Source organism: Orbicella franksi, chromosome 5 (genome assembly GCF_964199315.1).
Source record: "Orbicella franksi chromosome 5, jaOrbFran1.1, whole genome shotgun sequence".
Taxonomy (NCBI): Eukaryota; Metazoa; Cnidaria; class Anthozoa; order Scleractinia; family Merulinidae; genus Orbicella; species Orbicella franksi.
This window is the reverse complement of record NC_138149.1, coordinates 24,552,071-24,572,957: the sequence shown is the minus strand read 5'-3', so window position 1 is coordinate 24,572,957 and position 20,887 is coordinate 24,552,071. Positions and strand designations below refer to the sequence as shown.

At 40.0% G+C, this 20,887-nt stretch overlaps 3 protein-coding genes and 1 long non-coding RNA gene across 6 annotated transcripts in view; 2 read left to right on the top strand and 2 right to left on the bottom strand.

The window, feature by feature from the left end:
* Window positions 1-2,539: 2,539 nt before the first annotated feature.
* Window positions 2,540-3,493, top strand: LOC145487889 (tachykinin-like peptides receptor 86C). Its single transcript, XM_081466667.1, has 2 exons — window positions 2,540-3,102; window positions 3,424-3,493. Exons 1-2 carry the CDS (start codon window positions 2,540-2,542, stop codon window positions 3,491-3,493), a joined length of 633 nt encoding a protein of 210 aa, XP_081322793.1.
* A 188-nt stretch (window positions 3,494-3,681) lies between these two features.
* On the top strand, window positions 3,682-9,007 carry LOC145487171 (uncharacterized). 2 transcript variants are annotated; one of them, XR_014049368.1, is made up of 5 exons: window positions 3,682-4,006; window positions 6,015-6,152; window positions 6,843-6,905; window positions 8,046-8,113; window positions 8,919-9,007. It is a non-coding gene; the product is annotated as an uncharacterized LOC145487171 (long non-coding RNA). The 2 variants fall into 2 exon arrangements; XR_014049367.1 differs by lacking the exon at window positions 3,682-4,006 and having other exon boundaries at window positions 4,848-6,152.
* Window positions 8,110-12,495, bottom strand: LOC145487169 (melanopsin-B-like). Its single transcript, XM_081465895.1, has 2 exons — window positions 10,520-12,495; window positions 8,110-9,161 (listed from the first exon to the last, which is right to left on the bottom strand). The coding sequence occupies exons 1-2, from the start codon at window positions 11,225-11,227 to the stop codon at window positions 8,895-8,897; spliced, it is 975 nt and encodes a 324-aa protein (XP_081322021.1). The 5' UTR covers window positions 11,228-12,495; the 3' UTR covers window positions 8,110-8,894.
* A 100-nt stretch (window positions 12,496-12,595) lies between these two features.
* LOC145487167 (receptor-type tyrosine-protein phosphatase S-like) overlaps window positions 12,596-20,887 on the bottom strand; it is a 52,790-nt gene continuing 44,498 nt past the window's right edge. For both annotated transcript variants that reach the window (XM_081465890.1, XM_081465891.1), the window contains 10 exons: window positions 19,376-19,501; window positions 18,586-18,737; window positions 17,855-17,990; window positions 17,120-17,363; window positions 16,471-16,547; window positions 16,209-16,343; window positions 15,372-15,497; window positions 14,845-14,996; window positions 14,596-14,731; window positions 12,596-13,850 (listed from right to left, as the gene is read on the bottom strand). In XM_081465890.1, coding sequence (XP_081322016.1) covers window positions 13,776-13,850; window positions 14,596-14,731; window positions 14,845-14,996; window positions 15,372-15,497; window positions 16,209-16,343; window positions 16,471-16,547; window positions 17,120-17,363; window positions 17,855-17,990; window positions 18,586-18,737; window positions 19,376-19,501 — 1,359 coding nt within the window. In that variant the 3' untranslated portion in view covers window positions 12,596-13,775. The remainder of the gene's footprint in view (window positions 13,851-14,595; window positions 14,732-14,844; window positions 14,997-15,371; window positions 15,498-16,208; window positions 16,344-16,470; window positions 16,548-17,119; window positions 17,364-17,854; window positions 17,991-18,585; window positions 18,738-19,375; window positions 19,502-20,887) is intronic.

Genomic DNA, 20,887 nt, shown 5'->3' with positions numbered 1-20,887 from the left:
CCTACCACTCCTTGATTGAAAATCTGCGTTTCTAAGACTCAAATAACTGCAACAAAAGGACTTCTGTAAAATCTTCTTTTGAGCTAGGCTGACTCCATCGCCATGAATTTCACCGACGGATGCGGTAACGTATCATACAATGCCTTCCTTCTTCAAGACCTTGTTGTCGTGAAAACGTACAGCCCAGCCCTTTTGGTCATTTTTTGCGCCGCCAACATCGTGTCGGCCATCTGTTCGAGCTCTGGAAACGCACTAGTGCTGATAACTGTTTGGAGCTTCACCGAGCTTCACATCTCTTCTAATATTGCCCTAGCCAGTTTGGCCGCGGCGAACTTTTTCGAGGGTTTGATCATACATTGCTTTTGCGCCTTTGGAGTTGTCAGTGTTATCCAAGAAGACTGCCCTTTCTCAAGGCTAAGCGACGTATTCTCCTCTTCTTGACCAGCGCCTTCGTGTACAGTTCCGTTCTTAACCTCACCCTCGCGACGTTTGATCGTTACATCGCTGTGATCCATTCTCTTCGCTACCAAATGATTTTGCCTCAGCAACGCATCATTAAACTCATCGTTGCCGTCTGGTCGACCAGCCTGCTCGTCAGTGTTCCATTTCTGATTGACGATTCCGTCGTCAATGAACGATCTCAAAAAGCCTTGTCAACGATCTTGTTTGTGGCGCTTGCTGCAATATTTTATTTCAATTTTAGAATTCATCGCCTTTCCAGAAGACAACGCCAACAACTTCACTTACAACAGCAAGCGATGCTGCAATTTGCTGTAGCAAATCAACAGCGACATCGATTTAGAGGCGCAAAAACAATGCTTTTTATTTTGATGACTCTTCTTACTTGTTTCGTCCCAGCTTTAATAGCAAGACTTGTAAAAGCTTCTTCAGATTGCATGAGGATCAAGGTTTCATTTATAAGACCTTGGAGCACGTTGTTTTTCGGACTATATTGCAGTATAAGTCCATTTGTTTACTTTTTTAGATGTCAAGAACTTCGTAAATATACCAAGAAACTGTTTCGCCGATTGGTTAACTCGGATGTGATTAGCAATTAAGTACTATTCACCGCCGAGCAGCCGGCGCGAGAGATTTTAAAATTTCCGACCGCTTGTCACACATAAAATAACGTTTTGGTCCGCTAATTATTCAGCTTGTGTGGTATAGACTAAAACAATTATTCACCTCGATCAGTGTCGGTGAATAATTTTAAATTATCCTGAGTTCCATCTAGTGAGGTTCTTTAATTTGTTACAAATAGTCAGTAGAAATTTGTTTCGCTGTAAAAGAGTTGCAAAATTGAAAAAATGGTCATCGGATTTAAACTCCATAACCCAGCGGATGGTAATTAAAGTGAAGGAAAGCGTATTGTTATGGTGTTCTTAATGGTTTTTTGTTTTTTTGTTTTTGATTTGTTTCTTGTTTTTTGTTTTGTTTTTTGTTTTTTATTTTTTCATCACAATCAAGCCTTGCGAGCAAACTTTATTTCAGGACACTTTCTAGCAGATCAGATTCATTCCATGGTCCCAAAACTTCTCAGTCCGATTATCCTCAATGAAAGAGACTAATCTAACGAGTAGTCTCTTTGATGCAAACTTCAAAGTGAATACCTGTACATTGTGACACGAACGACAATATACTCTGCGCTTTAATATTTTTTAATCAGTTTATTTCTTTTTTAATTGTGTCACCGATCTCTTGAGATTGTTTTTGAAATGATTCAGTTTAGCTGCAATTATTATTTCAAACAAAAAGCACATATGACTATGCCATTATCATGGAAAAACGCTCATCAACACAAAACCTAGTGGACTTCTCTGATTTCCTGTCAGCTATGCTCTCGCTCTTGGTTTGTATATGGCCAGTCTATGCGTGTAAAAAAAAAAGGTACATGGAATTGAACTAAAACGCTACTTTGTGATCTACATTTTTCATACTAAAAACCACTCTGAACTATTTAAATATAGCTTATGCCCGATTCCTTGCTATTTTACTACCTGAAATACACAACACAAGGCAACCCAATATGGCATTTATTTTCTTTTTCCCGGCCTTACTTTTTTTTTTTTTTTTTTTTTTTTTTTGTGGTGGATAGAAGAAAGAGGGGTATGGGTGGGTGGGTGAGCGAAGAGGTCGTGAAACTGGTGTTTTCGGCACCAAACAGGTATTTGACGGCCCGTGTTATAAGCTAAGCGGCTGTCTAGCTGTTCACTCTCACGGATGTATTGATGAAAAACATTACGATCTTTGAAGGTCTTATAACAACAAAAGTGTCGGTCAATTTCCTGCCGTAAATTTCAGTTAACAATAGCCCTACTTCTACTTCTATTTCTATAGCATATCTTGTCTTTTTACTTTCCAAACCCCGCAATGACGCCATGCACAAGCTGACAGCTTTAAAAGAAAAAAAAGAAGTAATCACTAGCAGACATATGCAGACGGTCGGACTTCCCACTCTTTGATTTTCCTCGACTCAATAACTGAAACAAAAAAAGCTTTTCTGGAAAATCTTCTCTTCAGCTAAGCTGATCCCATCTCCATGAATTTCACTGTTGGATGTGGTAACGTATCATACAATGCCTTCCTTCTTCAAGATCTTGTTGTCGTGAAAACGTACAGCCCAGCCCTTTTGGTCATTTTCTGCGCCGCCAACATCGTGTCGGCCATCTGTTCGAGCTCTGGAAATGCATTGGTGCTTATAACTGTTTGGAGCTTCACCGAGCTTCACATCTCTTCTAATATTGCCTTAGCCAGTTTGGCCGCGGCGAACTTTTTCGAGGGTTTGATCATACATTGCTTTTGCGCCTTTGGAGTTGTCAGTGTTATCCAAGAAGACTGCCCTTTCTCAAGGCTAAGCTACCGTATCGTCCTCTTCTTAACCAGCGCCTTCGTGTACAGTTCCGTTCTTAACCTCACCCTCGCGACGTTTGATCGTTACATCGCTGTGATCCATTCTCTTCGCTACCAAATGATTCTGCCTCAGCAACGCATCCTTAAACTCATCGTTGCCGTCTGGTCGACCAGCCTGCTCGTCAGTGTTCCATTTCTGATTGACGATTCCGTCGTTAACGACCGATGTCAAAATGTCTTGTCAGCGACCTTGTTTGTGGCGCTTGCTGCAATATTTTATTTCAATTTTAGAATTCATCGCCTTTCCAGAAGACAACGCCAACAACTTCACTTACAACAGCAAGCGATGCTGCAATTTGCTGTCGCAAATCAACAGCGACATCGATTTAGAGGTTCAAAAACAATGCTTTTTATTTTCATGACTCTTGTAATTTGTTTCGTCCCAGCTTTAATAGCAAGACTTGTAAAAGCTTCTTCAGATAGCATGAGGATCAAGGTTTCATTTATAAGACCTTGGAGCACGTTGTTTTTCGGACTATATTGCAGTATAAGTCCATTTGTTTACTTTTTTAGATGTCAAGAACTTCGTGAATATACCAAGAAACTGTTTCGTCGAATTCTAAGATGTGATTGTTATTGTTAGCTATTCTGCGTTCGATCTAGTAAGGTTCCTTAGTGTCAAACTGTCATTAGAAATTTGCTTCGTTGTAAAAGAGTGGCGAATTAAGTTGATCTAAAATTAACGCCATAACCCGGCAGACGGTAACAAAGTGAAGGAAACAGTATTATTATGGTGCTCTTAATATATATTTTTTCTTTTCTTTTCTTTTCTTTTCTTTTTTTTTGGTTCGGTACATCACAAACAAGCTTACTTCAGGAAGAAACTGTATTTTGAGGACGCTTTCCGGCAGATCCTTTTTTGTTCCGTCCTCCCGAAACTTGTCAGTCCAATGTTCCTAAATTTGCCAAATTGTTATGCAATTTAGGTAAAACATTTACATAATCTGTCAACACCATCCTATAAATGAAAGAATTATTCATTACCCGGTCACACAACAGTGGCGTTTCACGGCGAACTCAGCGCCTAGAGAGTTTGCGGCGATTGCTTGCCTTTTATTACAGGGAGACTTATCACAAAACCTACCCTGGCTTAAAGGTAAGTTTTACGTGTTACCGCTATCGCTTTATTATCTTCTTTGAACGAACAGCATGCAAACGGTTTGCATTCCCGACTGTAAAAATATCGAATCGACTCCGACTGGAACCACGTGTTGAAATAGATTTGCTTTTGTTCTCAATTCTACGATTTCTTCTTTCGTTATCTCTCCACCAGGCCATAGGAAAGTAGCAACTGCTTCGTAGAACGTAGTCAGCCTCAAAATATCTTTAGTGATGGACGTATGAAGCGCAATTTGGCCGAAACATCACGCCGCATACATAATATGGTAATTTATGCTTCATGAAGCAGACGCTTAAAATTTAAATGGCATGTTGACCCCGTTTTATTTGTAATGATTTACCTCACAGATTTGTTACGATTATACATGTTGAGAAATACTGTTTACGGTTAAATCAATTTCTACGTCTCGCCTAGAACTTTACAGGCGCAAGCTTTTATAGCTCTTTTACGTGGATTTGACGTCAATTTGCGAGAATCGCGCGCGAACTGTGTGAAATGTGCGACCATTTCACGCTCTTTCACGTGTCCACACGTTCAAAAATAGCGAAGTTTACAAATGACCCACAAATTGGTTCAATCTACGATCGATGCCACAAGTCCTGTTTATACTCTTATGCAGTGGTCATCGAGAAAATAATAAATTAAAACTAAAACAATTTTGCGTTCGATAGATTTTTATAGGCGGTCCCGAAATCGAACGCAATCGAACTCACCAAAACATCTAGGCAATGGAGCACAATCGAACGTAAGGTAATCAAACCCCATCCACACTACGCCGGAGGAATTTGAAAACAAAACTTTATTTCTCAGGTTAAGCCTTCCGTCCACCTTGATCCGTCACGAAAACGGAGCTTTTCGAAAAACTTTTCGAACCAGAGGTATTTGAAAACGCCGGCTTTGCATTTTAGTGTGGATAGGAACCATTTTGAAAACGAAGCTTTTCAAAAACGACGAGGTTACGAGAATTGTGATATTTCCCTCACGGAGTTTTCTTCAAACACAAATCCGAAAAAGACCGGCGATTGTCAGTTGCGTTTTCAAATTTTTCCGGCGTGGTGTGGACGAAGCCTAAATCGAACACACAAGACAGGTCACGTAGAGAGGGAGCCAATGTTTCAGCTTTTACAATTTGCAGAATATAGAACTACCAAAATCATCACAAAATAAACTGGTACTCCCAGCTGTTTTGTTGTACTGAAAATATATTATAGAATTAATATTCTTCAGGGTCAAGAGCAGATTTCATCATTGGTTAGTGTTAGTTTAGGCAGACGCTACTGAAATTGCTTTAAATTTATTTGTTCTCATGTATGTACCTGTCTTGTTTTTTTACATGCACGGCAATCGCCGGGAGGCGGTCCCCAGTCCGCTCATCCCATCTCCCGCTGCGCTAAAGTAGAACCCAGTCTTCTGAGTCGACTCAGGATCAATTGTTCCTTTGTGGAGAATTACACCTGGAACATATTTTAGTGAGCTGTATACCATTCACTTCGACTAGCGTTGGTACTGCGCATTCATAACCCCCTGCCCGTAATCAAAGTTTTATCTGTAGTGTCTTTAGAGTGATCGTGGCAGTAAGGCGCAGTTCTGCACCAGGCCATTTCCGAGTTGACTTTTGCCTCTGTTTCAAAACGAGTCCTCATGCAAAACGTTTCTTATGAAAATGAATTTGATTTGCATGAAAATGAACTTTCAGAACAAATGCATTTTCATAGCAATGGTTTTGCTTTAAGACTCGTTTTGACACAGAGGCAAAAGGCTACTCGGAAATGATTTTTTTCTTTTTTTTTTAGTGGCGAAAGCATCAGGTTAAAGGTCCAGTAATGTTGACTTGGAATGTATGTGGGATTATTGCATATTTCAATGTCTTGTTTGTTGCTTAAATAGTAACTCGCCTTCAGTAGTATTTCAGTGGCACAGAGATTGCGTGTCGTTGATGATCTTAATTTATTACCTGTATTTATTGCCTATTTCCTTTTTGTAGCAGTCAACAGCTGATCCCTTACGAACATGGACGAGCTGCTTGTAACAAGACTATCGGATGTCTACTGTGTATTTAGAAGATTACAGCCAAGGGTGTCATAAAGAAATTCTCTCCAACATGGAATACATTCTGTCAAAAGTAAGGTAGACGCTACTGAAATTCTTTAATTTTATTTGTTTACCGATGTATGTACCTGTCTTGTGTTCTACATGCACGGCAATCGCCGGGAGGCGGTCCCCTGTCCGCTCATCCCATCTCCCGCTGTGCTACAGTAGTGCCCAGTCTTCTGAGTCGACTCAGGAGCCACAGTTCCTCTGTCGAGAATTACACCTGGAACATTTCAGCTGCAAACTTCACAGGTGTCGCATTTTTCAAGTTTGTGATCTATCTTATTTATTTGTCGTCAGTGGTACCAATAGGGGCTGGATGGGGTCGCATGGATCTCAGTTATTAGTAAAATCTTCTGCGATTTCTCAGTCATCTATTAAAATTGCAGCCCATTTTTCAGATATTAGTAAATTTTGCATATCTCGGATCTAAACTATCAGTTGAAACACTCGCCATTTCTCAGCTGATAATTAATAATTTAGTCAACGTTCAGTCCAGGGCCTCGACCGTCCTGGTACATATAGCTTTAAATACTCTGACGTAGTCCTTGTTTGCCAAATTTCCACTGTAGTTGATATCATTAAAGGAGTTTATTTGATCAACTGATTTAAAAATTTTATTTATTCATCTCTTTTATGTTATTATCTATAGTGTTCGGAGGCTTCAAAACAAAGCTTGAATTAAGTTAACTTTTTCTGCCCTCCTTTAATCTTATTGCAGTTCCCTTGTGAGATTTGGTCCTTTGTGAGGAGAAGAGGAGAGCTAGACAAAGCCCATCCCCCGGTAAATTCGAATTCTTTTTGTTTTCGTTTGTTTGTTTTTGTTGTTTTTGTTTTTGTTTTGTAACAAGAAATGACGTGCACGGCAATCGCCGGGAGGCGGTCCCAGTCCGCTCATCCCATCTCCCGCTGTGTTACAGTAGAACCCAGTCTTCTGAGTCGACACAGGAATCACGGTTCCTCTGCCGAGAATTACACCTGGAACATATTTTAAACCAGTTTAATATTTATAGTACATCTTACATGGCGCACCGAACGTAATCTTCAGCAGAAATCACAAGACAACAATATTTGTGTAGGACTGACCTATAACATTTATTTTCCTCTTTTAGTGTTAATAAATAGCTCTGCCATAAGCTTGGATATATACTGACAGGACTATATTCCTCAGCGATTGCTACTGAACTGATATCTACAACTTGCCTTGAAATTAATTTCTTAAAATTTGTGACGTAACCTGGGATATCGAAAGAATCACAATGTATTTACGATTCAGTTTTTTTAGTGTTAAATAATTTTGAAAAAAGATTCTGTCAATAATGAAGAAACGTGCTTTTACGCCCATGATATCGCAGTTTTGCTGGCATTTTCTATTCATTTTGATTTTTCTATTTTTTGGTGGTAAATTTTTAATTAGTGCAATGTACAGTACCAGAAAATATCCATACTCCTCCGAAAGAAGGGATTGGAATTTCCTAGGGAGTGCGGGTTCTCTAAGACCAAAAAAATTAAAGAAATGTAACAAGTTTAACTGGAATTTCCAGAGGGGTGGGGGATCTTGGAAAAAAATTCCTTCCGTGGAGGAAGTATGGATATTTTCTGGAACTACACAATTCGATGAAAAGTAAAAAGCATCAAAAAGAGGCAACAGCAATCTGCCGTTTGCTGTTTGCTCTGCAATATTGCTCATGTTACTTTTCTAAAGATTCCATATCGGTATCCTAACTTCGCTCAGAGAGTTTTATAAAATATACATGTAATAAATCAAATCACTGAGCCTTGAAATGAATTAATACTATCTTTTGTCTCTACCTCGGTGCCAAATTAACATTATGGCTTTAGTGCATGTAATATATCAGTTTTGTTTTTTTAATAATAGTTGTCTTAATTTTCCTATTTTTGTAACTTTACTCTATCGTTACAGTTTGCCATAGACATGAAATTAGGTATCCTGTGAGAGAAAGAGGAAAAACGGACCGCGTTTAGTCTTTGGTAAGATTTTATGCGTCGTTTTGCCAGTTTGTTAAGGCGTTTTACGTTATTCATGTCACGTGCACGGCAATCGCCGGGAGGCGGTCCCCAGTCCGCTCATCCCATCTCCCGTTGTGCTACAGTAGAGTCCAGTCTTCTGAGTCGACACAGGATCTAAAGTTTCTGTATCGAGAATTACACCTGGAACAGTCCTTAACCTTTTAAATTCCTTTTACGTTCTACACATGAAGTATTTAAACAGCTTCCTCTTCACCTCCCTGAGATTTCTGTTCGCATAGATAATGACTTGGTCATCAGGGCTGAGTTGTTCAAAACTCGATGAAGCTGACTCAAAGAATTTCGATATCAGTTATGTAACTTTTTGGTGAGGTTTTCTGTTTATACTTTTTTTTTTTAGTTTTGAGTTTCAATAATCTCAAACTACACAAAACATAAGCGATGAAAAACATTTTTAAAGAAGAAAAATTAATACGTTGATCAACTTTTAATCCCGCGGCTAGCGTTAACCGGCTTTCGAACAACCCGACCCAGAGGTACTCGCTGACTTGATTTGAGAAACAGCTGGTGCAATTGTGTAAACGGGATAACATTATAACAGATCGATCAGTGTTTCAAATAAATGACTTGGTCTCATATAGAAGACAAGTCTACGTTTCCAAGGATGGGTCTTGTAGCTCGTAACAACGGGCATGTATTGGTAAAGAAGTTATATGTGTAAACAATATCGCTTAACATATACCGCTAGCGCTGCGAAGAACAAAATATGAACGTTAATTCATTATCAATTACTTGCTTGTCTCTCAAGGTCTGTCACGCGACGTTTCATGCACAACATCCGTCTGACTTGGTCACGAAACTGACTGTGCCTGAAGCCATAGATCCAAGGGTTTGTCACGCAACTGATGCTCATGAGAAAGGCTGCTGCCAGGTCAACTGAATCAGGAATGTCTCCAATCCGGGCCACGCGTAAGAAATGAATCACGCAGATTGGAATCCACGTGATAATGTACACCCCGATGAGTAAGAGAACAGTCTTGGCCAGTTTAACCTGGATTGTAAGGAAATGAAAAGAAAGGTGTGAAAACGGTTTTCAATAAATTTTTCTGTTTATCTTTCCATTGTGTGTCATATTTGTTGGTCAACCGTATAAAAAACAACAGCTTTCACTTAACTACACTCTTTGACAATTAAAGTGAAAAATTAAGCCCACCTGTCTGCCATTTCATTGATGGAAAAATGGCGCGTTTCGGGTTTAGCGCCAGCTCGTCATTGATTCGGGAGTCAATTGGAATTATTTATGCAACAGACCCACTTCTGCAAATTATGACTAAGATAGTTTACTTCCGTTCTCTCACCTTCGATATTTTTAACTATAAACCCCTGTAGACCATGCTGAATTACGTGCGCCAATTTTTCAAAATCAGGATAGTTTTCCACACGCTTTATCTCTGAAACGAAGTCGGTGACCCCCAATTTTTTTTTTTTTTTTTGCATTTCTCACAAAAGTAACATTTCTCTACGGAACTTTCAAAGCGTTTTAAAAAGCATTTGAGAGAAAGCCGTCATTGGTTGTCCCTACTTTTCAGGCACACTTGAACAATTTTCTTAAGACTGGCAAGGAGATTATTAATTAAGTAAGTAACTGGTGAAGGGATATCGCTTTGCTGAATGTACCTACATTACACGAACAAGTCAGTAGATATTCCGATACGTACATAAGAGATTAGATAACACGGAACTAGTTCTATCGTAGTTGGGCAATGTTCCTTATTTATGGAATGACCGGTCCCTCTGTTGATTTCATATTTCCGACAATTAGCTCAAGAATAAAAAAAAATTCCCCATTAAGAGAGCATTCGAAAGTCTATTTCGGCGGATAAAAGCGTATCTTTTATCAACCGGCAAGTCAACAACGATTATTTCCCACTGACCTCATTCCCTTGAAAAGGTTTCTAAAAGCCTCTTTAAATAAAAAGTTTATTAAATCCTAAAATCCTATCATTTGTGCCAAAATTTAGGCAAACAAAACAAAACAAACCAAAACAAAAATGCGATACTGGAAATGATGTTTAGTGTCGAAAGTAATTTCTTACAAAATATTACACGTATATACAATGTTTGCCTTGAGCTAATAATCATGTTAGTATATAATGAAAGCTGATTTCCTTAAAAATGAAAAGTGTGCGAATTTTGGGTTGCAGATATGATCTTAAACGAAATAACTCTACAAGTTTCAAACATCTAAAGTAATTTTCTTAAAAGCAATAAACATTAATCAAAATACATTTTTGACTTGGCTATTATGGCGGCAATAGCGATCTTACTTAAATCGAGAGCTTTCAGGAGTGCAATTACTTTCAATCCTCCATCAGGGGCGAAACTAAAAAGCAAATTAAATCACCTCACCTCTTTCTTTAATCTCTCGTTATTCTCTGCACTCATTGATACCGGCAGACTTCGAACGCTTATCTGGACCACTCGCTGCTTGCTTTTCTTCATAGCCAGGTAAATCTTCATGTAGCACCAGATTAGGACGGAAAACGGGGCTGCAATAAAGGCTATCACGAGAAAACTCGTGTAGGAATAACTGCTTCCCACGGCTATGAAACAAGTCGCGCGCGAGACGAAAAACCCATAATGACCCCACCCTAAATTTGGTGGAATAGCGATGGAAACAGCCAAGAACCACAGGGTGAAAAGCATAACTCTTGTCCGCCGCTGGCTGAAAAATGTCGCACTTTCGTTTGGTCGCACGATTAAAAAATACCTGTTTACGCTGATAGTTGTCACCGACATGAGCGACGCCACCAGAAAAATCAGCGTGTAGCAACCGTTTACACGACAAAACGTTTCACCAGAAATCCAGCGTCGTTCTATCAGGACGCCTGTGGAGACAGACAGGGTGAAGAAGATCCGAAGCAGATCCGAGATACTGAGATTCACAATCAGGTAGTTGGGGATTGTTTGAAGATGGCGATGCGTATACACCATGGCGCACACGCCAAAGTTACCGATGAGTCCAAAGATAATCAGCAGAAAGACGAAGATGACTTCTAGGATTGCCAGCAATGTCGATTCGTCATTCAAAGGAGGGAAAAGCGACGGATCTTCCATCGTTGATGGAGCGGTATTTGACGGTGCCGATTTTTTTGTAGATGAATTGGGTCTTGAAATTTATATCCTCTTTGACCGCAAAGGTTTTCCTCTGTAAACACGAGGTGGAATATGAAGATTTGCTCTTGCCAAAGATCTTGCCCACTTGACCGATTTCGATAAATGCGTGACGACGGTAATTAAAAAGCGAGAAATGAAATATCCCAAAGCAGTTCAAGTGCCTTTCCGTTAACGGTTTTTTTCGAGATGCCGGTTGTATACAACACGTTGATGAATATAATACGTAAATGCCGTGCCATAAATTTTATATTTCACCGGTCTTGGCGTCTCTGAGAGCGAACAATATGTAATAATTGTCACCTGCCGGCGGGCAGTAACTATTCTGATTATTTTTCTTAATTTCTCTCTTCTTAAAGTAAACCATATTGACACAAAGGAGCAATGACTTAAGAGCTGGCCGATGCCTCCATTTACTTAAGGCAGAAAACTGTCAATTTGGATCAAAGATTTACGTAGACGCATAGTCAATACCGTGAATATATATCCGTCTATATCTTTAGACATTTGGTAATTTCAAATGCAAATCAAAATCCACGGCACAGGGGGAAGAATCCGGTTAATATGAAAGAATTACGAAAAGCCTAAATTGTATGAAGTTTTACCAAGACCATTAATCGGCACCCAAGTCAGCAAATTTAATTTCTGTCACATCTTAAGCGCCCTGAATAGGCCTCTTACGAGTTTTTAAAAGCTTAGTAAAACAAAAGGATCTGTCGAATGTTTGTTACGAAATATCTTTTGGCAAAGATGTTTCCGTTCAAAGGAGGTTCCGTGCACCAAAACTTACAGATGTTACAAGATCTTACGTGCACACAGCGTAATATATCGTAAAGTGTAACAATATATATAGCTCGAACATATTTCTTTTGAAATTGGGAGCGTCACTAAAAAACGTGAAAATAGACTGTAAGACCAATCAGTTGATTTGTTATGTGACACAACACTATGTCAAAGACTTCTTGTCTAGCACCTGCATGTACTGTCGTGCCTTGACGAATACTAAGATCAACAAGGGAAACAAACTACATGCAACAACAACATGTAGAGCAGGGAAAATAACAACCAACAGCGACAGAAACTACAAGAGGAACAACAATAGCAACATTGTTTACGGCAAAAACCGACCAGAGTAAAGAACAACAACAACATGCAACAGCAGCACGAATAGCTGGGAATATAACAGGAAAAAGAAAAAAATTATAGTACTTTATCTATTAGCCCTAGTGATAGACCAGCAATTTACGTCTAACTTGTACCTCCAAAAATGAACTGAAAACCTCAAGAAACAACAACAAAATAAAAAGCCCACAAGTCCAACATTTTCTACAATTTTGTTTTAATTATATAACAAGAGCTCTTCTTCAAAAAATATGCTATCAATATCATAAAAATAGAAAAGTTCAGATTATCTAAAAAAGACCTGAACATGGGTTTCTTTCAATTAATCAGCACCAAATATGAAAAAAAGGAACATATTTTGGGTGCTGGATTTACTTGTGGATGGTATATTTAATTCACCCCACATAACACTATTGATCCTGGACTGTCGAAGCCACAGCTCCGATTAGCCTCCGGCGAGTCACGCAACGGTTCGTGACAGGCTGACAGAACAGCGTTCAAAAATATCACTATCAGTTCTCTTTTAATGACTAAATTCAGTACTAGAAAAGCTAAATAATTAAATTTTAATCGTAATGCCTTATAAAACGAAGTCTTCAATTCTTCGACTGGGAGTTGAACAATCGCTTACAATTTCACTAAAAACCAAATCACTGCCGCTTTGCTGACTGCAAGAGTCTTTCTTTTCTCCTTTTAGAAAAAACAACTGCAGTAAGTCAGTCTTGGGCTTACAACGCACGTACCTCACGCTTGCCATGCGCCGACCTCCTGCTGGCCATGCGCACACCTCGCGTTTGCCGCGCGAGTCTCACGAGTGGATCTCGCGTTCCTGCCTCATTCATAACTTTTACACGTCCTTTTTCGTAAGGAGCGCTCGTCAACCGACTGTTGTACAGTCCAACTGATTCACAAAGCTAAATCCTTCATTACCGGCAGATTTTCATTTTAACTTATATAAAATCAGCTTCAATTATACAAAACGTTCGTTCTTTCTGGATATCGCAAAGCTATCGCACCAGTAACATTGGAAAAATAGACTTATTCTAAACTTCGTATAAAAATAGATAATTTCAATTCTGTTCGCATTGCTATAATGTTTGTCTTATTAACGCATTTTTTCTCCCTTCAAAAATCGTTTTCTTGTCAAAATATAATTGATATACGAACTTGATTTTATTTCTTCGAGTTCGATAATTAATATTTCTGTTTCCCACACATTTTGGTTATTTCTCCCCGAGAGAATCTATTTTCCGGTCAGAAAGTCTTTCCAGGGGTCCATTACTCAGATCCATTACTCTCGCGGTTATTTAAAATAGTTTAAGAGAATTTAACAATCCATCACTGATTGGATTAACCCATTGGGAGCCCCTTACTGGAAGTTTGCATATAAATCAAACGAATCCAAGTACTCTTGCAGCGTCGTGTAGCAGAATTCGTATTGCTCCTAAAAAGGAACAGAAAGAGGAAGTGAGCAGGAGGAAATATTTCTGTCGTACGTGCCTTCGTTCGTTCGTTCGCTCGTTCCTCCTTTCATTCTTTTGTTCGTTCTTCCGTTCTTTTGTCTTCGTCTTTTTTGTTTGTTCGTTCGTTCGTTCGTTCGTTCGTTCGTTCGTTTTTCTTTGTTCATTCGTTCCTTTCTTCATTCGTTCGTTCGTTCGTTCGTTCGTTCGTTCGGTCGTTCGTTCTTTTCTTTATTCATTCGTTCGTTTGTTCATTCGTTCGTTCGTTCGTTCGTTTGTTCGTTCGTTCGTTCGTTCTTTTCTTTGTTCATTCGTTCCTTTCTTCATTCATTCGTTCGGTCGTTCGTTCGTTCGGTCGGTCGTTCGTTCTTTTCTTTATTCATTCGTTCGTTTGTTCATTCGTTCGTTCGTTCGTTCTTTTCTTTGTTCATTCGTTCCTTTCTTCATTCGTTCGTTCGTTCGTTCGTTCGTTCGTTCGTTCGTTCGTTCGTTCGTTCGTTCGGTCGTTCGTTCTTTTCTTTATTCATTCATTCGTTTGTTCATTCATTCATTCGTTCGTTCGTTCGTTCGTTCGTTCGTTCGTTCGTTCGTTCGTTCGTTCGTTCGTTCGTTCGTTCGTTCGTTCGTTCGTTCCCTCTTTCCTTCCTTCTTTTTACACGAATCCCGATCAGTGAGAATATTTCACGATTTTTCCTGCAATTTCAATGACTTAATATTCTCTTTACTTACCGCGGTTTGCACCATTGCGGGCCTCTGAAGTCTCATGGCCTGAACTGTCTGGAAAACGTCAATCACTCCCTCGGCCTTCAGACGCTCGATCATCATACTGATTCCACAGAACACTCCTGTACGACCGACACCACCACTGCCAAGACATAATTAATGAACTAATTAATTGAAGGAGTTAAATTAATGGAATCGAGTTTAGTTAATTGGATCCGGAATTTTATAATCATAGAATTTGACGGCACTGCTCACCTGCAGTGTAGGACAATAGCTGTATTACCGCTCTGTTGCTGCCATTTCTGTACTTGACCAATGAGGTCCACAATCCCCACTCCAGAGTCCGGCAGTCCAGTATCTGGCCAATCCGTGTACTGAAATTGACATACGGTGCGAGAGTCTTTCTCCTGCAATGCAACGATTGTAAAGATTATGCATAATAGAATCGGAATGAGACATACTGTTAAGAAATTGTAAAATTGCAAGAGCTGGAGTATGAAATAAAATTGGTTTGATCTTGCAACAGAATGGTGGTTTTGTTCAGAAGTTTGCGTTGGTTGAGATTTCTCACTAGCTCAAAAGGAAGTAGATCGCGCCCTAAAATATCAGAACGAACGTGCAAAACAGGGGAAAACAAAAGCAAGCAAGAACATAAACAAGCAAACAAACAGACAGACAGACAGACAGACATAACCGTTTGTAAGAAACAAAGAATTGACAAGGATTTGCACGTTGAACAAATGCAACTGAAATGAAGCAAATCGGCAGCAAATATGGCATACCTCGGTGTGTGTGAGCTTAAATTTCCTGGAAATGTAATCGCCAAACGACGCTTCCTCTACTAGTTCAACAAGAATGACACCATACAAGCGAGATCCCTCGGAAGGCCAGTAACGATGGCACTTCACCTGAAAACAAACAAGGAGTCCACGCGTCACACAGTTCACATAAATCTCATTGTAAAAAGCTCTCTCAAAAAACCCGTAAAGGCGCTAAACTGAAAGTTTCTAACGGTGATATTTACTATGTAGATCCCACTCTTTGCGGTTTACAAGTACTTTGGACAATTTTTTTACCCGCTTTCCAAACGTCTTCGGTAGCTGACAACAAACTTAAGAGATGAACACATTTTACTCTGAATTGATTGCTGCCTAGAGCTTCTTTCTGCGCGATTTTTGGAATCCTCGGGGTAAGCTGATTTTGTCTCGAAATCTTTCGACTGCTCCCCAAGCTTCTTTCAGAGCAATTTACAATTCTCTTGAAAGAAAACGCAAGCACACTATTCATCCAAACAAATATTCAATCGCAGCTTGATTTTAAAACTTGATTCCGTCGTGTGACAGTTATCAATCGCAAGAGATTGTATGAAAAGACGTCAGTTTGGAAGAGAAGAATTCGTTGATAGTCAAAAAAATTTCTAAATGTCGCGAAAATGGCAATGACCGTTTACGAAACGGACAACTGCATCGTCGCGCTATAGTCGTGTCGAAGTCACTTACATGAAGTTCGACTCTTGAATAACGACTGCCCAACAACCAATTCAAAAAAAAAAAAAAATCATTGTTCGCGTGGACACTCAGTGACTGAAGTAACTAGTCCCAGGTCCGCTCTTTTCTTACCTTCCCGGCCTCCTCCTCTCTCGTCAGCATCACCACAGCAGCAGACTCTTGTTCCCACACCATCCGCCAAAAATCTTCAAACGTGTCGGGGACTGGGGCTTGGGTTGCTATGTAGGCTCTTGGCTGGCAGTAACCCTATAAATGAACCAATCACAACAAGCTGTCAGGAACTGCGGAAACGGGTTCCTACTTTTTTTTCTAACGACAGAAAATAGACGAAACTTTATTCTAGTAGCCTTTAGTAGCCTTCAAGCTTACTCACATCGATGAAGTTAGCATTGATGTAATCAGATCCCATTTCCCCAGGCCTCATCTTCAAATGTACTCTAGTACTCTCAACTTGAAAGAAAAGAACGCGAAATTAGTTTTAATAAATTAATCATGTGCGATGCTATGCGAGGTTATTATCTCGTCAGTTTCAAATACACAACATTGTACACGCAAATTTTGGGCCACACTTCTAGGATATTTTCACCACAATTGAATGGCTACAATAAAGTTCTATGAACCTACCAAAAATATGGGAAAACAAAACAATAAATGGCTCTTGTGGTCGATGGACGATTTAACTTTTTTAAAATTAATGACCAAGCTTCCTATTTCCCAGTCATCACTGGCTCAAAGCTCTCGGCACCGTGAGATAAGTGCTTTACCCAAGTTCTCAACACAACAACCCAAGCCAGGGCTCGAACCCAGACCGCTCAATCCGAACTCCACTCCACTAACCATGAAGCCAACGCCCATATGATGACGGGAAAGAAAGCAATTTTGAAATGAAAAGATTTTTCCATGACTGTGTGAACTCTGAACACCAGATGGGAGAAGTTATCAGACAGGAAATACGGCACTTGCTGACAAAATACAACGAGCCAACACATTTGGTAAAGAGATTCAAAAAGTCAGACACTTACATGGCAGAATATTTGCATATCGATTCTTTGAAGTGTTGCAGTTAAGGCTGGCGCTCTTGAAAGCGATAGGATGATTCTCTTCTTTGGCCAACCGGCAAAACTCGTTTTCCAAATACGTATAACCGGTTTCCGAGTCGACTTGACGAAGTTCCCGTATGCGGGCGCCTAGATCTTTGGCCTCGACCTCAGTAACTCCGCAGGTGATGGCTTCAAGCAAGGCATCGTGAATGAACACGTACTGGGCCTAAAATGAAAGTAGAAGCAAGTCTTAGTTTAAAATACTAGTTATTCCAAACTGACTGTCGGCCAGATCTGTTAAGCGCGGGGAGCGGGGAGGGGTGGAGGGGGGAGGGGGGAGGGGGGCAGGTGCCCGCGCTCACTTCACCCGGCTTTGGCAACCTTGACGTTTCCAAGGGAATCGAATTTTGACAGACGAATTTTTTTAACATCTGAAATTGTCCTGTTTGATTGACAAAATTTTACTTTCATTCAGTTATTGCTTTATTGATTTAAATTTCAGTAATACTTTCGAAGTCCCTTTTGAAAGTCTTCTAACGTTTGGAAAAAAATTGAGAACATCACATTAACCTGTAATGCCCCGTTTATGACTGGTGTAACAATTTGCTAGTATACGAAGACCATCTCCCCAACTGGATGTTTTTATTTTCTTTTGTCACTGTTGTTTGATCAAGTATAAACACTGAAAGAAGAAGTTAGCCGTTTAATCTAACGTACCTCAGTTTGCACCATGAAGTTTCGCTGATATCTCATTTGACGCACAAAACCAAACACATCAATACTGTCTTCCTGGCTTATCCTCTGTAGCATAACATCCAGGGTAATAAAAGTCCCCGTGCGACCAACACCCGCACTGTGAAAAAAGGAAAACGGTGGTTTAAGGATACAGAATTCTCTTATTACCGAGTTATTTATGGATTTATCTTCATATGAATCAGCGAAAATTTAGGACAAGATTCACTAGATGATTGTTTTGAAAATACCGCCATCGTTAAATCACCGGTTCACATGCGTAGCTTGCGAAACATACGCTAGTAGCTAATGCTTTGGTGATGAAGACTTCGATACAACAGATGTCAAATATGTTTCCGAGGTGAGCAAGAAACGGCTGTAAAATTGAGCCCTCTCCGACCGTCCGAGAGAAGGCAGCAGTAGCAACAAGAACAGCAACAACAAATGAGTAAACTTAGTAAACTGATTTAGGTTAAACACCGCCAACTGAAAAACGAGGCTAGTATCGACCATAAACAGCTTTCAAACCTCATATGGTGTAATACATGTACATGAAGTGTATAAACTGCCAGTAGCTAATGTTTCCGATCGCTCAGCTTACGATGATTCCGGCACCCCTTCCCGGAGGGGGAAAGTTAATGTTTACCCTTGCCTGCTCAGACATGTCTGGTTTCTCTAGTTAACACCCACACTACGACAATAAAAATCCACCATACCTGCAATGTACCACCATTGGACCGATCGATTCTCGATTGGAAGAGAACGTGTGACGCACCAGCGATAGCAGGGGGGTGGAGTGGGACGGTACCCCGTGATCTGGCCACGCCGTAAAATGGAACTGCTTAACGACACGTTCATCGTCAGGGTACTGACAAGAGGACAAGAAAACAGTGTTAGTGTGTAGTATAAAAGTGTACTCGAGCCATCACTTGATTGGAGAACTTGTGGACTGTTGGCAATCTGTTTTTCCATAGTTAATAGAGGAAATGGTTAAGATGCTCGGTAAACAACAAAAATGCAAGTTACAAACAGGATAAGATTTATGTTGGAACGTCCTTGACCCTGCACATCTTTTGTTTTATGCTAATAGACTATGCATGAATTACATAATCGCAATAGTTCTATTGGTTAGTTGTTTGGGCACACATAACCCACCTTTCGTATTTTACCAGGCTTTGTGCGGGGTCAACCCCCAAAATAGCCAACAAAAGCATACAACAAACAACTTTGCCAGGTTTCATAACCATGCCCTTCATAAACTATGGTGTTTTTCTCGAAATTCGGCGGCAATTATGAGGCAAAGACGCTTTAGACCAAAAGGGAATGGGGCGAGGTATGGGAAGGGCACGCCTCAGTTCTTTCTCAGTTCTCCCATACTACCCTTTTGCGTTCGCGGCCATCGTCGATAAACACTCGTCGGACCCTAAGAGAAAAGACCTGCTGCCGGCAATCTAGAAGGTTAGGGTCATTACGACTTTGAAGAATTGTCAAAACACGATAGCTTACCATTTTGTGAGTCATCACCAACTTTCTCACGGTGTAGTGAGACATGTTGAGAGTTTCTTTCAAGGTCACTTGAACCTGACCGTAATTCCTTGTACCACGTTCAGGCCAGTACTGGTCACACTTGCGCTGAAAAAAAAAAAAAAAAGAGGACGACGATTGCGTGATTCGACGAGTTATTAGTCACGCACTCTTTCGTTCTTCTTTTGGACCACAAACATTCATGACTACATCTAAAAACTCACAACCTGGACCATCATAGAATCCTGCCGAGTTCAAAAGGCTTCATGTGATCACCATTCTCTTTATTGGGCAAACGATCAGGCGGAAGCCCCAAGTATATAGGTTATTTCCAAGCGCTTTACATTACTTGACAGTTAATCCTTTACTTCCCTGTTCTTAACCCTAACGCCGAGTAACGCAAAGTTGAGTACTACATCCTTGTTGGAAATTTCGCGACAAACAAAGCGTAACGCCACAGGCGTAGTGCTCGCTAGTATTTCTCCCAGTAGGTCACATAGCGCGTCTCCCTAAAGGCATTGCGTGAGAACCCAAATGAGAGCTACGAAGGAGACACAATTTTCTTAAGCTGGAGAAGAGGAAAACTAGTGAGACAATCTCAGATAGTGCAGAGCGCAATTGATAGCTCTGGTACAGTAGTCCCATAAGTACTCACCCCTGCTCGGTTCACTTCCGGTTTGTGTCTACCTTGGTAGTCTGCTACGGCTTTTCCCCTTTGCAGTGTGTATGTTTCAAGGTTGTATTTTCATTCAAGGTCCAAACATTACGCACAAATTAATTACTACTGGTGCTTTAAGTTGATTTTCGTTCATTTTAAATTCAACAATACGCTGAAGCAGCAAACGTGACAATTTAGCTCTTCACGCCAACTTTGTAACTTGATACTTTTGTTTTCCTCGCAAAGCCATGTAATATGAAACCCTTGTTTTCTCCAAAACATACGGAAGATGTCCTTGTTTTTTGGAGATAAATGAAAGAAAGTTAAATATCTGATGTCGTGATGAAGAAACGGAACAGAGACGATGTTTTACTAAAAATGCAAATTTTTACCGATGAACAAGAACTAATTTAATTATCAGATAGTCACGAAATACCACTTTCTTTTTCTGTTGCCACCTTTGTTGTTAACAATAAAACAATTCAAAATTAACACACAACGATATTGATGGCTGAGAAGCTTTTCAACGAAAAGTATTGAAGATAAACAGCGCTACTTGGCCGATATGAATGAGTCTCCTCAAAGACTGATTAAATTAATTTGCGCTTTCATTAGGTGCCACGGCGTCTGCAGCAATATTTGAGCATTTTCCTCGTTTCTTTTGTTACAAATTCACAATTTGCGGAGTATTAACGCCACTAACTTGAGAACTTTTTGGTCTCTCTTACAGACACAATTAAGGCAAGAAATAAACAAGTCGCTGAGGAGAAGCAATATATTTGAACTCTGACAAGCACACTATTGTAGATTGAAAACAGCAGATGATATTTGTTGAA